General features: G+C 43.7%; 1 protein-coding gene across 7 annotated transcripts in view; it reads right to left on the bottom strand.

Moving 5' to 3' along the window:
• Positions 1-3,511: 3,511 nt before the first annotated feature.
• UPF2 (UPF2, regulator of nonsense mediated mRNA decay) overlaps positions 3,512-14,238 on the bottom strand; it is a 126,833-nt gene continuing 116,106 nt past the window's right edge. For all 7 annotated transcript variants that reach the window (XM_025202318.1, XM_006022148.3, XM_006022144.3 and 4 more), the window contains one exon: positions 3,512-4,811. In XM_025202318.1, coding sequence (XP_025058103.1) covers positions 4,802-4,811 — 10 coding nt within the window. In that variant the 3' untranslated portion in view covers positions 3,512-4,801. The remainder of the gene's footprint in view (positions 4,812-14,238) is intronic.

Here is a 14,238-nt window from a genome sequence, read left to right as displayed (position 1 = left end):
TGACAGAAATACCATTCCTGTACATAACGTACCAGAACAAAGAAAGGTATGTACAATACTAACACTTCCTGCTCATCTAACTTCTATTTTTCCTTTAGCGTTCATTGCTTTGATTCACTTGAGAGAGATGAGAGAAGGAAAATATTGCACTAAATATTATTTTATTAAATCGGATAATAAATTCCAAGCATTTTTTAAATTGCAATCTTACCCTAATAATAGTAAGTCCATAACTCAAACAATACAGGTAGATGTTTTGACACTTAGACAGTTGTTCAATCCCTTCTCAAATAGTTTCCTATTCATACCATACTCAGAACGGTCTGGGACTGGTTAGAGAGTTTATTTATAGATAGGTCCTAGGAGAGAACAATAATGTATCATCTCAAGAGGAATGTCACAGGTGGGGTAGAAAATCCTAAGAATATGGGGAAAGGGTAGCAGGAAGATAAACTAGACTGAAGCAGTGTCCTCAGTATTTTGTAAGGAAAATGAAAAATAGGCATTTTCTTCATGTGGCAAAGGTTTGGATGACTGATAATTATTCAGTAATATGTTAGGGAGTATCATGGGGCCTCTTAACTCAGTTTGGTAAATCTAGTTACTGTCCTTTTCACTTAAACCTAGCTTCAGAACCATTGTGGTACAGTGAGTTTTAAGCAGGTTCAGTGATGATGGTCAAGGAACTTTACAGTCCTATTCACTAACACTGTCACGGATAAAACCAGTATTCACTGCTCGCTGGTAACTTCAGAGGTCCCAATTAATCCCTTACCCTTGAAAGTCTTGACCAAGTCCACTGGCTGGCCAGCATGGGGAAAACTGCACCACTTGTGTGGTACCTGCAAACAAAAAACTTAATTCCCTAGGGATGTCACTCCAGCACCTGACATTCATCACAGTGGAGCCTGAGACGGTACCCCCTCACTAAGTTTCAAGCATATTGCCAGGCCACATAAATGATGAGTATATTTTCCCTTAAAACAGACAAGGAAAGAACTGAAAAAATGCCTCTTCTGATACAGAAGGTCCTGAAAGCTTCTCTAACCTATGCACTTGAAATAGTATTTATGTACTTGAAATAGCAGATTTCAACTTCTCCAGGAGGCCTTGAGTGCTAGTGGAATTATGACATCAAAAAGATAAGCTGCAGCAATTAGACAGTAGGTGTTATGTAAGTAAATTAAAACACTGCAGCAGTAAAACGGTCCAGTATTAAAAAACAGGGGGGGGAGGGAAGATTACTGTAAGTTGTATCAGTTATTTACAGCAGTTCAAGGTTTTTTGGAGAAGATGCACATCTTTTGGGAAAGATAGTCTATTACATTAAACAAATCCATAAATGCATTCAAGGCATGTTTACACTGTGCTGGATCATGCTAGCAAAAGCCACTGTGCAAACATGCCTTGCCCATTCACTCCCTCTTCGGGCATCAAAAGCTGAAAAATCCTGTGGGCTGCTCTTTGGCACAAGTCCAGCATCATTTTTCGTTCCTGTTGTGTTTAATAGTGGCCCTGGTCACGCCCAGCACCACTCTACCAATGACTTGGCACGTTTTGGTACTCTGCAAATACAAAGTAGGAGTGGACAGAGGGATGTGTTTTCAAGGCAGCACTCCCTATTGTGAGGTCTGATGTAGTTAAGATGTGCCATCACTATCTTGACAAAGAAGCAACATTTATAGGAAACCTAAGCAATGTTGTAGTCTTTAGGGCACCATCCAGTGCTCAATTTCTAAATATTTAGGGAGCATCCAACGAGTGCACACGTGTGGCATGGGGTGCCTCAAAGCAGTTTGAGGCACCACCAACTACAAGTGGTGCACGTGCAGCTGTGCTGCTAATTTGCAGCACGGAGATCCGCGTGTCAAAAAACCCCACCGCTGAGAAAAGCAGTGTGGAGCATGCGGCAGCAGCATGCGCCTCCAGAAACTGAAGTGTGGCTGGCCTGGGCCACAGTCTGGCTGCTGGCCAGGCTCCGAGTGACCAACTTGGCACCACTGCTGCCCCAGCAGGTTCCCAGAATCCCAGGTAAAGCTGCTGCCACCAACACAGGTGCTGGCCCCTGCTTCCTCCATCCCACCCAAGACAATTTGCTTCACGCCAGAGTACACGTAGGAAATGCACACCCCTGCATGTGAGTGCTCATTGGGATGCACCCTTAGAGTGCTTCATTTCTCCTACAGCATGTCATTGGCTCCTAGCAGAGGAACAGTGATGCAGTATTGCAACAGATGTTGGGTGTGATTTTCAAATGCTCTCAGCTGGAGCCTAACTGTTCCTTTTGAAGTTCAAAGGAGCCTATCTGAGTTCTTTTGAACATCCCACCTGTCAAGCACAAGGCAAACTGCACAGATTTCTGATTCTCTTTATGTAACAGCAGGACCAGCTTATTTTTTACATTATTCACAATGCTAGTCTTTAATGAATGAGCACACACTCTACTGGTTGCAAGCTATTTTCTTCTCTGAGACATGATGCAGACAATTCTTGTACTGGCTTATAACTATGTCCGTTAGAAATGGCTTTTCTTAATAATACAATGCTATTGATACAACTCTCACTGTAGATGCAGTTACACCGATTAAAAAGCTCTCTACACCTGTACAACTTATTTCCCTTTCTAAAAATGTATAATATATAGAATCATAGAAAATTAGGATTGGAAAGGACCTCAGGAGGTCACATCTAGTCCAAACCCCTGCTCAAAGCAGGACCAGCCCCAACTAGATCATCCCAGCCAAGGCTTTGTCAAGCCAGGCCTTAAAAACCTCCAACGATGGAGATTGCACCACCTCTCTCGGTAACCTGGTCCAGTGCTTCACCACCCTCCTAGTGAGAAAGTTTTTCCTAATATCCAACCTAAGCCTGCCTTGTATACTAATTTAACTGCATCTGCATTAAAGGAATTGTGTCACTTGATCCAAAAGAAAAGATTTTGTGTCTATTTTCAGTCTTATAAAAATTTAATTTAGCATCTTAAAAATAAAGAAGAGGTTTGCTTTGAACTGTAAATATGAACACTGAAAAAACCAAAACAAAAACCCAGCCGAAACTGTGCCCTGGCCTGTCTCCAGCTGCTGTCTCTCCATCCTGACCTCTGTTCCTGTCTTTTCTCTCCCACAAGGACAAAGGAGGGTAGAGAAGGAACAGGGCTGGTCCTTGGAAGCTTGTTGAAACAATTCAAGGGAGAGCCCTGCTCAGGTCCTAGAGCCATGGGACAAAATATGCTCTTGCAGCTGGAATCTTTAAAGACGTTAGCTGCCAATCTAAATTATGCCTATGAAACATTTATAAACAAGGCTTTTTCAAAGGCCTTTAACAGCCAAATCTGGCTACCCTTTTCATGGGAAAAGCAAAGGGCACAACTCCCCCAGCCAAATTTCAAGTCCTCCCTCTAAAGTCTTGAGGCACAAAAGCTTCTCCATGAAACGGACAAGAATTCTCTTAATACAGGCCACCAACATTTCATTTCAGAAACATTTATTTCAAAGTGAATGGAAAGAGACAGACACCAATTCTAAATTGCAACACTTTATTGCAGCATTGGCAAAGGTCAGATTTCTGAAGCTGGTGAAGATCGGGCGGCATTTCTGTGCGAAATGTTACAATTTTACAAGTCTCTTTATTCTACATGCAGAAACCAAAAAACAGTGGTAAAAAGAAGTTTTAAAAGAGCTAGAAAAAAAAAAAGGATTTAAATCGAGTAGTAGCATACTGATGTGCTCTTTAACTGAATGTGTTACACCTACCTGAAAGCAAACAAAAAACACAACTATACTAATAAATAACAGATTGTCAGAAACGGAGCAAGAAACCTCATTCTACTTCAGAAAAAAAAAACAAACAAAAAAACCCTACTTATTTCCAGACTTTGTTTGTTTTAGACACAGAGGCTTATCAACCCATGAAGGTCAGCAAAACATTGGGACCCACTCCTTGATGTCCTTCTGTCATGCTGACTGGCACATTTTGGTTTTCAATGATACTTACAATGGGCTCAACTATATCCCCGTTCTTAGGCTGGTGTCAGGCTGTTCGAAGCAGTCTGGGTAAACACCCTCTGTTAACAAACTTCACATTTTGTTTTGTTTTGCTTTTTAACCTTAATAGACAATTTTCTCCTTGGCTCCGTTGTCCCCCCTCCCCTGCCCTGCTTCCCCGGCCTCCCTCCCCACTTCTTTATCTTGTAGAAAAAGGTTATTCCTAAAACAAAAGCCCTCTCTCTGTGGAGTATCTGATGTTTGGTAATCAGTCATAATGTTGTTGTCCTACATATCAGGGTTTGCTATTAGATTCGTACTGCTTGCTCTACCGCTTTTCTACTGCAGATTCGGAGCCCCCAAACGAATATTCTTCCAACACAGAGTGCTCAATTCAGAGACAATGTAACTCGCAGCCGGTTTTGAACTGTGTTTTTCCCTACCTGTGCCATCAAAACCTTTTCCGTTCCAGTGTCATCCATCTTATTTTTTAGTTGCTTTGTTGTAACTGAACTGCTCACTGCTCAAGTTAACCATCTCATTTGTTTACTTCCATCCTCATGAGAAGATTAACCCTCGCATGGTTCCCATAACAAAATGCTTTTTTTGTAGGCCAGGACTGGAAGCTCCCACTTGTTCTGTTTTTAGTGGAGGCTGGTGTTTCTGCCCCATGGCCCCAGCCTTTCCCAGGTTTCGATTCTGAACTCTCTAGACTGACATGCTGAGATGTGTCCACTGCTCTCATTTAATTGCTGGAGGACTCCACTATCCACAACATCAGAGATACAGGACCTAATGAAATGACACTTGCTGCTGGATCAACGTCTCCTGAAAAAGGAAAAAAAGCAAAGAAAATCGTTATTCTTGAAGAACCAAAACCATTCAGTAAGCAGGCCACTGACTCCTGCATCAGTTTAGTGGCCATAATGCCACCTATATTCCATATGTCCATCTTTTCTACTTTACAGGCACTTTCAAAATTTGTGCGCGCTCAAGGAAGGCAGACATTGGGTCATGAAAAAAAAAAAATCATGTGTTAAAACAGCAGTAAATTTATTTTATACTTACTTAAAACAGCTTTTGCTTTCCTGCATAATTTTTTGTATTGTACATTTGGTGAAAAGTTAAAGAATAAAGTAAAGATGGGCTTTCCAGAGTCACAAATGTTGCATGATCTGACAAGCGGTGAGGAATACTGAAATCGTACGTTCTCCCCTGTGTGAAGCAGTTCTTCCTGGGCAAAATCATTTAAACATTCTCAAGCATAAGTGTGGATTACAAGGTTTTACCCATTTGCAAGGATGTGATATAAAGGAAGCAAAGAAAATAAAGGAAGTTTTTATTTCTAATGCAATCCAGGCATGATCTGCTGGAGCTGTACCCTGTGTTAGGGTTACATTAGACTATAGATCTAGATTGAAAAAATGTATCTTTGTCTAATTTCAGGTTATGCTTTGTAACATTTTATCACAATCTTGGAAGCCTGTACAGTCATTCTGTATTGCAGGTCCTAATTAAAGCCAGCAATTCTTAGCTTTAATTGGAATTAGTAAAATGGCCAAGCCACAGAAAAAGAAACATTGTAAAATAAATTTAAAAGGATTACAAAGAAGTTCCCTGGCCCATATACTGAAGTCTAACACAATAAACAAAAGAACTAGTATTATTTATGCTTCTGACAAACCGGTAACCTCATTAAGCGCTTATCTCACCCCCAAAAAGATGATCTGTGTGCTATATTCTGGCTGTTAGACCAAATGTTGTAAAAACAAATGTTAGATGTGTGTTACTTCAAAATTCATGACATGCAATATAATTATTGCACTGCCTAATTATTTTTTCAAGTTTCGATCATAATTTTGCAAGGTTACCTCTAGTATGATCATGTATTTCTGTCTGTCCTGTTACATGTAAATACCAATATATACAGAATAGGCACTAGGATTGCATTAACACTACAGTTAAATCTTTTTTGTTTTATCTGACTTATTTTAACTGTTCAGTTTAACCCTACATTACAGTGTTTTGCAGGGATTATTTTTTTAAATGCAGTACTCTCAGTAATATTGCATCTTTGCAAAGGAAGATACTTGAAATCTTAGCATATTTAATTAAACTTAATTTGTACAATGCTATGGAATTGAGAAATTTTACAAACACCTTAAAATGGTGGGATTCTGCCTCTTCACAACTCCTTCTGGTCTCTACTGAGGTTGTTTTATTTTTTTAAAATTTTTTTTAAGGTTTTGCTGCACAATTTCTGATTGATTAATCAGATCTCCCTCATACAAAAATATCCCCAAAACAGCATTTTCCTGGTGTTTGTGAGAAATAAAGTGAAGAATATGCTATTCTTTCTCCTCCTTGTATGATTTCTCCCAAGAGCAAGGTAAAACGAGGCTGCTAATAATCAGAAAAACACTGAGCACATTCTAAATAATCTTCCAATCGCTTTTGAAACTTTCTTAGTAAAAAGTAAAGAAAGTCCTTTAAGAAATATTTCCATGCAAAGTTGAAAAAGCAGAGTCGTGTGTTATACCACACATCTACCCTAGCCCTTTGCTTCCCCCCAAACCCGCCAAATCCTCCTGTTCCGAAAGCCCCCCAACCTATTTGGCAAGATAAAACACAGACAAGTTTTTTAGATCATTACGAGCATCTAACTATTGGAAATGAATCTGTTTTGCAACTTTGCTAGCTCTTTTTGTAACAGAAACAGTTACTTTTGATTTCTAGAAGAAGTTTTTACTCATACTTCCCAAATATTAATATTGGTAAATGAGGAATATGCAGGGTTCATTTCAACTGCCAGTGCAATGCAGCTGTGTCTGGAGCACAACTAGAAATGTTAAAAGGTGCACAGTAATGCTAAACTACAGTTTTAGGTTGGGAAGTGAGGAAGAATCCAGCTTACAGTTGAAACAGGGGAAATTTAGGCTGGTAACACCAAAAGTAATGATCCAAATGAAAATGTGGCCATGGTACCCAGGAGCCTTATTCCTTGAGACCCACCCTACTTTGCTGCATAATAATCTTTGATACCACTGACTATAATTCCAGAAAGGGGGACAGATGATACCAAACCACAATAACAAATTCTTATGATCAGTTTATACACCAAACCCTCAAGATGAAGTTACGCGCTTCTCCTCAATTCCTCTCGCTCTTCCACAAACCCACAACTCCGTGCCCCTTTCATCTTGCAGTAACTTCTTCCTTCATGTGTGCCACGTATCCTCCTGCTCCACCTCCAAATACCTCCTCTCAAAACTCACTTTTTGGTTTGCTTTCCAAGACTACTCTCAGCTTCGCCGCTGTCTGTTCCCTCTCTCTCGCCTGATCATGTTAAACAAAAACAGGAACGACATGAAACAGAGACACAGTGAGCATCTCATTTCCTTTTTAAACAATGCTGTTTCATGAGCACTTCTGTCCCCAGCACTCTTTATTCTGTTCAAAACAGCATTTCCTTGCTTTATTTCAAGGTAGACTGCATGATAATCTAGGCAGAGACACAGTTTTAAAAAAGTGTCATTAACACCCATGATGTTGTATAAATAAGGAGAGTTAACACTATATAGACAGAGAGAAAGGAAAACCACAGGAGAAGAAACCATCTTAAAACCTGAGTTCGAGTCTTTGCAACAGAATTCCTGTGTGACCTTGTGCAAGGCAAAGGTTTCTAAGGGTGCTGCCATTTAAACAGACCAACTGCATAGTTGGCTTAGAGCTGTAAGCATTTGAAAGCTTGTCTAACTCTGTTCTAACTAATCAGTTGGTCCAGTAAAAAGTATCACCCTAAGAAATCCTTCTCTCTCACACAATTCATGGACCATCATGGCTACATCGTCCATGTATGACCTTGTGTTGCTCATTCTCTCTGTGATTTATATTCCCATCTGTGCAATGGGAAAAAAAAGATGTGCCGTATCTCATGGGGATGTTTTATTATGAGGCGCTGAAGTAGTATGATAGTGGTGGTTACGGACTTCACTATGAACCTATGAATACATCTGCATACTGCACATCAGATAGGGAGTCTTAAGTGACTATTTGTGCTTAGCAAGTCTAATCTAAACACATTAATAATTCTGAAGCTGCTGAAAGGGAGCAAATCTCAAACTATATTTTTCCTTACATGATATGCTTTTAAAATTTTATACTATGTTTTTATATAAAATACAGATAGCGCCAGACTACAAACAGTGGTCACCCATCTTCATGTATAATAGGTCTGCTTTTTTGGCCTGTCATTTATATTTTAGAACATGTATTCCTGGTCTATAATACAGCAAAAAACTTTGTTTCTTGCTCTGTCTCCTGCCTGATCAACCGTAGTTTGGGAAGTTTTTGTAAGATGAGGGAATTTAGTATCTAATATATAAAGTTTTATTATTAACGAATGGATTTAGCCACACAATCCTAGACTCTCCCAAATAATATAACTCTATTATGAGCAAAAGTTTTAATTATTTTATATGCTCACATATGCAACAGGAAAAAAATCCTTACACAAACCCAAACCACAAACCCAGCTGTCAACTGCAGTATATCTGCTGGGTTATGCAAAGAAAATGACTTAGGGGTGAGGTGTCAAGGATATGACCCATGGGTTAGATCCACCCATAGAGTTTTATCATCTGGTCTACAGTGCTCTCTGCGAGTCTCAGATGGGACCCACGTACCACATGCAGTATGGATTGACAAAACCAAGAGAAGGCTGTTAAAAGAGAATCAAATGAGAGTTTCAGATGAAGCACTACTGGTGACATGCCAACAGAAAGCACTTTACCTAGCTTAGGAAAATGATTGTTTACAGCCAGACTATGAGAATAAAAGATGTGGTCCAACTGGCCAAGACTGCTAATCTTCAGAGTTTATAAAGTTAAAAGACAATGCAGAAATTAGGGGTGCACTGATAAAGATTTGCTTGGCCAACACCTACGGCCAATTATTAACCAGCCATATCAAATGATACCAATCCGACAGGAATACAGCCTGGCAGCTTGGAGAGCAGCATCCTGCCAGTAAGTCTGCGGGTGGGGGGGGAAGGGACACAGGGGAGAGGGGTGCAGATCAAGGTCCCCACCATGAGGGAGGGAGGACTGGCGGAGGCAGGCGCTACCCAGCCAGGGTGGTGAATGTGATCCCAGGGCAAGGTGCAGGGCAGAGCTGTGGGCTGCTTGAACAGGGGGCACAGCGGGAGGATGGGCAGCTCCCTGCCGCTGCACGCAGCACTGGGAGAGGCACGGGGGGGCATGTGCCCCCCTGGACTTGTGCATAGGCAGTGGGCTGCACTTGGAGTGGGCAGGGGTGGGGCAGGTGGCAGCGGCAGCGCTGGGAGGGATGGCTACAGGGTGGGCTATAGCCAACCCAAAATTCCTCGTAGCTACCCTTTCCAGCACCACCACTGCCTGCTCCGCTCCGCCCACTCCAAGTGCAGCCCTGGCCCAGCCCCCCCTGGCCAGGAAGAGGCTGGTGCAGCCCCTGGCCCAAGCCCATAGCAGCCAACCCACTCTTGCCCTGCACTCAAGTCTAGGAGCCTCCTCTAGGGCTGCGCGCAGCAGTGCGGAGCCGCCTCCGTCCCTGCACACGCTAGATAAGCCGTCCATGGCTCTGCCCCATGCCCTGCCCTGGGGTTGCATTCACCACCCTGGTTGGGCAGCACCTGCCCCTGGTCCCCCTCCCTCCCTCACCACGGGGGCCTTGATCTACCCCCCCATACCCCTTCCCTCTGCCATTCCCTTCAACACCCAAAACTTATCCACAAAACGCTGCCCTCCACCCTGCCAGGCTGCATGCTTGCCCATGTGCATGCTGTGGCTTTGCACACGCACACAACATTTAATCAGTGACATTATCAGCTAACACCAGCCAGAAAAAGCCGATCACCAATAATGTTAATTTTCCTTTTATTGGTCCCGATCGTATATGCGATCGATACATCGGTTCACCTCTAGCAGAAATACAAGAACAATGATCAAAAAAATAACTGCATAGAAAAGAATAACCGCATACAATGAAGTATGTGTCTTGCTTAACAGCACAAGCAGGAAAGAATCAGTGTTAATTATTTTTCCTCGTTATCCACGCTTTCATTTCTCACCATTGATATTCCATCTTTATTATGGGATTTTAAAGAATATTTGGCTAATCAACCCTCAACATCCTGTTATTGTCTTTATACTTCATTTCTCTCGTTTAATTTAGAAAAATGAGACTCGGATATAAAGTAGGCATCTTGAAACCATCAGGAAAAATGGTTTCCCTGAACTCTATTTCGAGTCGGTCAGAAGGCAGTTGCAACAAGCATCATCATAGCATATTAGGTAAACAACCCTATGAATAAAGGAGCTCTTAACAACTCTGAATAAATTGATGTTTACTGTTTTCTCAAACAATGCCTTGGAAGTGTTTTCTTTGAAGTAAAACAGATAATTAGTTCCTCTTTCCTTGATGAACTTCTGAAACAGCAATTAGTTTTTAAGGTACTGCCAATAAAGTTGGATTCCCCACGTCCTTCTCCCCCCCCACAATGAACTAGAAGTGGAAGATTGCTTGAAAAATAACTATTTTTCTGAGCTCAAATCCCATTTTTGTGATCTTGATTGCAATGATTCACTTAAGTCATTTGCATTTTTAAAACAAGGGATGAAATTTCATAAGTGTAGCTTGTATACACTGGGGTTGGACATGGGCTTGGACCAGGTGACCTCCAGGGCTAAGTACAGACAGTCAAAAAGCCCGAGGTCAAATCAATTAAATCTTTGCAGCTTGGTCTAGGCTGCACAGATTGAACTGATAAGCAAGTGAACAGACTCTCACTTTTGACACTGTAAATGCAGCCACATGCCTGCAGTGGCTCAGGCCAGAGGCCAGGGGGTGCTAGACCATGCTTCTCCTCTTGGATGGAGCAGATTACTTGGACCAAGGCTGCAAGAGTGGTGGCGGGGTTTGCAGACGAGGTACAGAGCATCCTGAGATGCTGAGGGACTGGGAGTTAACCTGAATCTGGAGGGGATCTGGGACAGAAGTTCAGTAAACCTTTTTAACCTAATCAGTTACGTCTGATACTACATCCATCCAGGTTTATCTTAAATTGGTTTTGGCCATTTTGAAAACAGTTTATGTGCACTGAACTTCTGTTGTGTTACATATTTGAAGCGGTTCCCAATTACTTATACCTGTTTATGTGTAATTACTGTCCCTAGCCCAAAAAGGTCCCTTCCAACCCCAATTTTCTATGATTTATACTTCATGTGTAAATAAATCTTTTTAGCCATCTTAATATTATTCTCATTTTTTATTTAAGAACATTCCAAAAAGTTTGGACCAGCTCCTTGGAGGAGACACATGGGTAAATGCCCATTATGCCCCCAGGTGCCAAAGACCTGAACACCACTGACCCACCAGTGCAGAGCCAGGAGGTAAGGGAACCGGTGGCAAGGAGAGGGTGGGCGAGCATAGGGTACTCAGAGTGCAGGTGTGTACATGCATGCATGTGTGCAAGTGTGTGGGGACCACGCCGGCTGGCCGGGACCAGGGAGGGGAATACCACGCTCCAGTCCCAACTCAGGTGAAGCCCCCAGGGAGCCCTGTGACTGGAGCTGCACAAACAAGAGTGCACAAACAGGCAGGGCGTGGAATCTCTCTCAGCCATGGTGGAGACTTGTCCTGCCTGTAGGCTTCCCAGCACCGCTGAGGTCTCCACCCAGATGGAGTCCCTGGCTCCGGGCAGTGGGGGCTGCCTAATGTGGCTGCTAGAAGCTGGGCATAGGGGCAACCCCACTTGTGGGGTGTGCTCCCTAGTGGAGTCTCTGGAGGGCCAGGTGAGGGAGCTCAAGGAGGAGCTCATGGTTGATGGTTACGTACCATCAGGGCCCATGAAGACTACATCAACGGCTACTGCCAGGCCCTTCTCCAGAAGAAAGAAGAAAAAGAGAAGATAGAGAAGGTGGTCAACAAGAAGGCTGGCTGAAAAGACCTACCCAGAGCTACCTGGAAGATAGTTGTCTCAGGCTCCAGCACATGCAGGGCTAGAGCTGCTCCTCCCCTAACACTGCACAACAGGTAGGCTGCCCTCACCATGCATGAGGAGGCTCCAATGGAGACATCAGAGGAGGAGATGGGTAAATGGTGAACTGCCATTGCCAAGAGGAGACGCAAGGTGGTGGTGGTGGTGGTGAGGGACTCCCTCCTATGGGGTACTGAGGGACCCATCTGCCATCCGGACCCCTAGCCCGTGAGGTCTGCTGCCCCTCTGGGGCCCGCATCCAGGATATTGCAGAGAGGATCCCTAGGCTCATCCAGCCCTCCAACCACTACCCCATGCTCCTCATCCACATGGACATGAATGACAGCCAGGAGTAATCCGGACCAGGTCATGTGCGACTACAGGGCTCTGGGGGCTGTGCTCAAGGGGTAGGAGGCACAGGTAGTCTTCCTGTGTGCTCCTGGCAGCAGGCCATGAACATAGGAGGGAAGGATGCGTTGAAGAAGTGAACTGATGACTCTGTGGATGGTGCTACTGTGAGGGCTTCGGTTTCTTTGACCACCACACACACTTCAAGAAGGGAGGACTCCTGGGAAGGGACAGCATCCACCTCATGCGGAAGGGTAAGTCCCTGTTCTCAGCCAGCATGGCCAATCTTCTAGACAGACTTTTAAACGAAGATCGCCGGGGGACAGGGAAACACTAACTAGAGCATGCCCAGGGACCGGAATACAAGAAAGCTCCAAAGCTGGGGACACTCAGAGAGCCATTCTTGCAAGAGCTGAGAGAATGGTTCTCCCTCAGCATGACAGAAAATTAAGGGTCTCAATTGGAAGACTCAGGTGCCTGTACACTAATGCCAGGAGCATGGGGAACAAGCAGGAGAAGCTAGCCCTCCTACTCTCCAGTGAGCATTACGGAGACCTGGTGGGACTTCTCACATGATTGGAACATAGCCACAGAGAGCTACACCCTGCACAGAACGGGCCAAGTAGGGAAAAAAAGTGGAGGTGTATCTCTCTATGTGAGGAAGCAATACACCTCCTTGGAGGCTGACATCGACTCTAATGATGAACAGCTTGAAACCCTCTGGGTCAAACTACAGGGAGAGGCTCAGCAAGACAGACCTAGCTGTAGGTGTATACCACAGACCACCAAACCAGAGGGAGGAGCTCGATTTGGAGTTCTCTCAAGAGCTGGCAGAGGCCATGCATGCACGGGACATGGTCATCATGGGTAACTTCAATTATTCAGACATCTCTTGGGAGGAACACTCGGCTAAGTTGGATTGGTCACGTTGCTTCCTGACCTGTATCAAAGAGCTCTACCTCACTCAGGAAGCGAACAGGCCAACAAGAGGTAACGCTCTCCTAGACTTGGTCTTGGCCAAAGGAGATGATCTGGTGACCAACTCAAATATAGAGGGTAACCTGGAAAACAACAACCATGAAACCATCACACTCACTGTCTGTCGCAAGGCAGGCAAATCAGCTAGCAGGGTTGAAATTTTGGACTACAAAAAGGCGAATTTGAATAGGCTCAGAGCATTAGTAAGGGAAGCACTGTAGGACAAGGGACCAAAGGTGAAAGGAGTTCATGAAGAGTGGTTGTTCCTCAAGGACACGATCCTTGAAGCACAAAAGAAGTCCATTCCCACATGGAAGAAAAGTAGCAGAAGGGCTGGGAAGCCCTCTTGGCTTAATAGGGATATTATGGTCCTCTTGCAAAAGAAGAAAGAGGCATAGAAACAATGGAAGCTTGGGACAGTCCCCAAGGAGGACTATAAAACAACGGCCCACACTTGTAGGGAGCAGATTAGAAAGGCTAAGGCGGCAACTGAATATAAACTAGCAATGGAAATCAAGGACAATAGGAAGTCCTTCTTATGTATGTAGGGAACAGGAGGAAAACAAATGGAAGCGCGGGGCCAGTGCTTAACAACTCAAGACAACTGGTTACCGAGACTCAGGAGAAAACTGAATTCCTGAATGACTACTTTGCTTCGGTATTTCACCGAAGGGGATAATCATACTAGCTAAGGTTCAGAATGGGCATGGTGGGAATGACCGCCTCCCTACTGTTGATGTTCAGCTGGTGCATGATCGGTTAGAGAAGTTAGACATTTATAAGTCAGCAAGAAAGGATGGACTTCATCTGAGAGTACTGAAGGAGCTGGCTGAAGTCATAGATTCATAGATGTTAGGGTCGGAAGGGACCTCAATAGATCATCGAGTCCGACCACCTGCATAAGCAGGAAAGAGT

The sequence above is a fragment of the Alligator sinensis genome, unplaced genomic scaffold (assembly GCF_000455745.1).
Source record: "Alligator sinensis unplaced genomic scaffold, ASM45574v1 scaffold1216_1, whole genome shotgun sequence".
Taxonomy (NCBI): Eukaryota; Metazoa; Chordata; order Crocodylia; family Alligatoridae; genus Alligator; species Alligator sinensis.
Note: the sequence above shows the minus strand (reverse complement) of the source record. Positions and strands in the feature narration are given on the sequence as shown.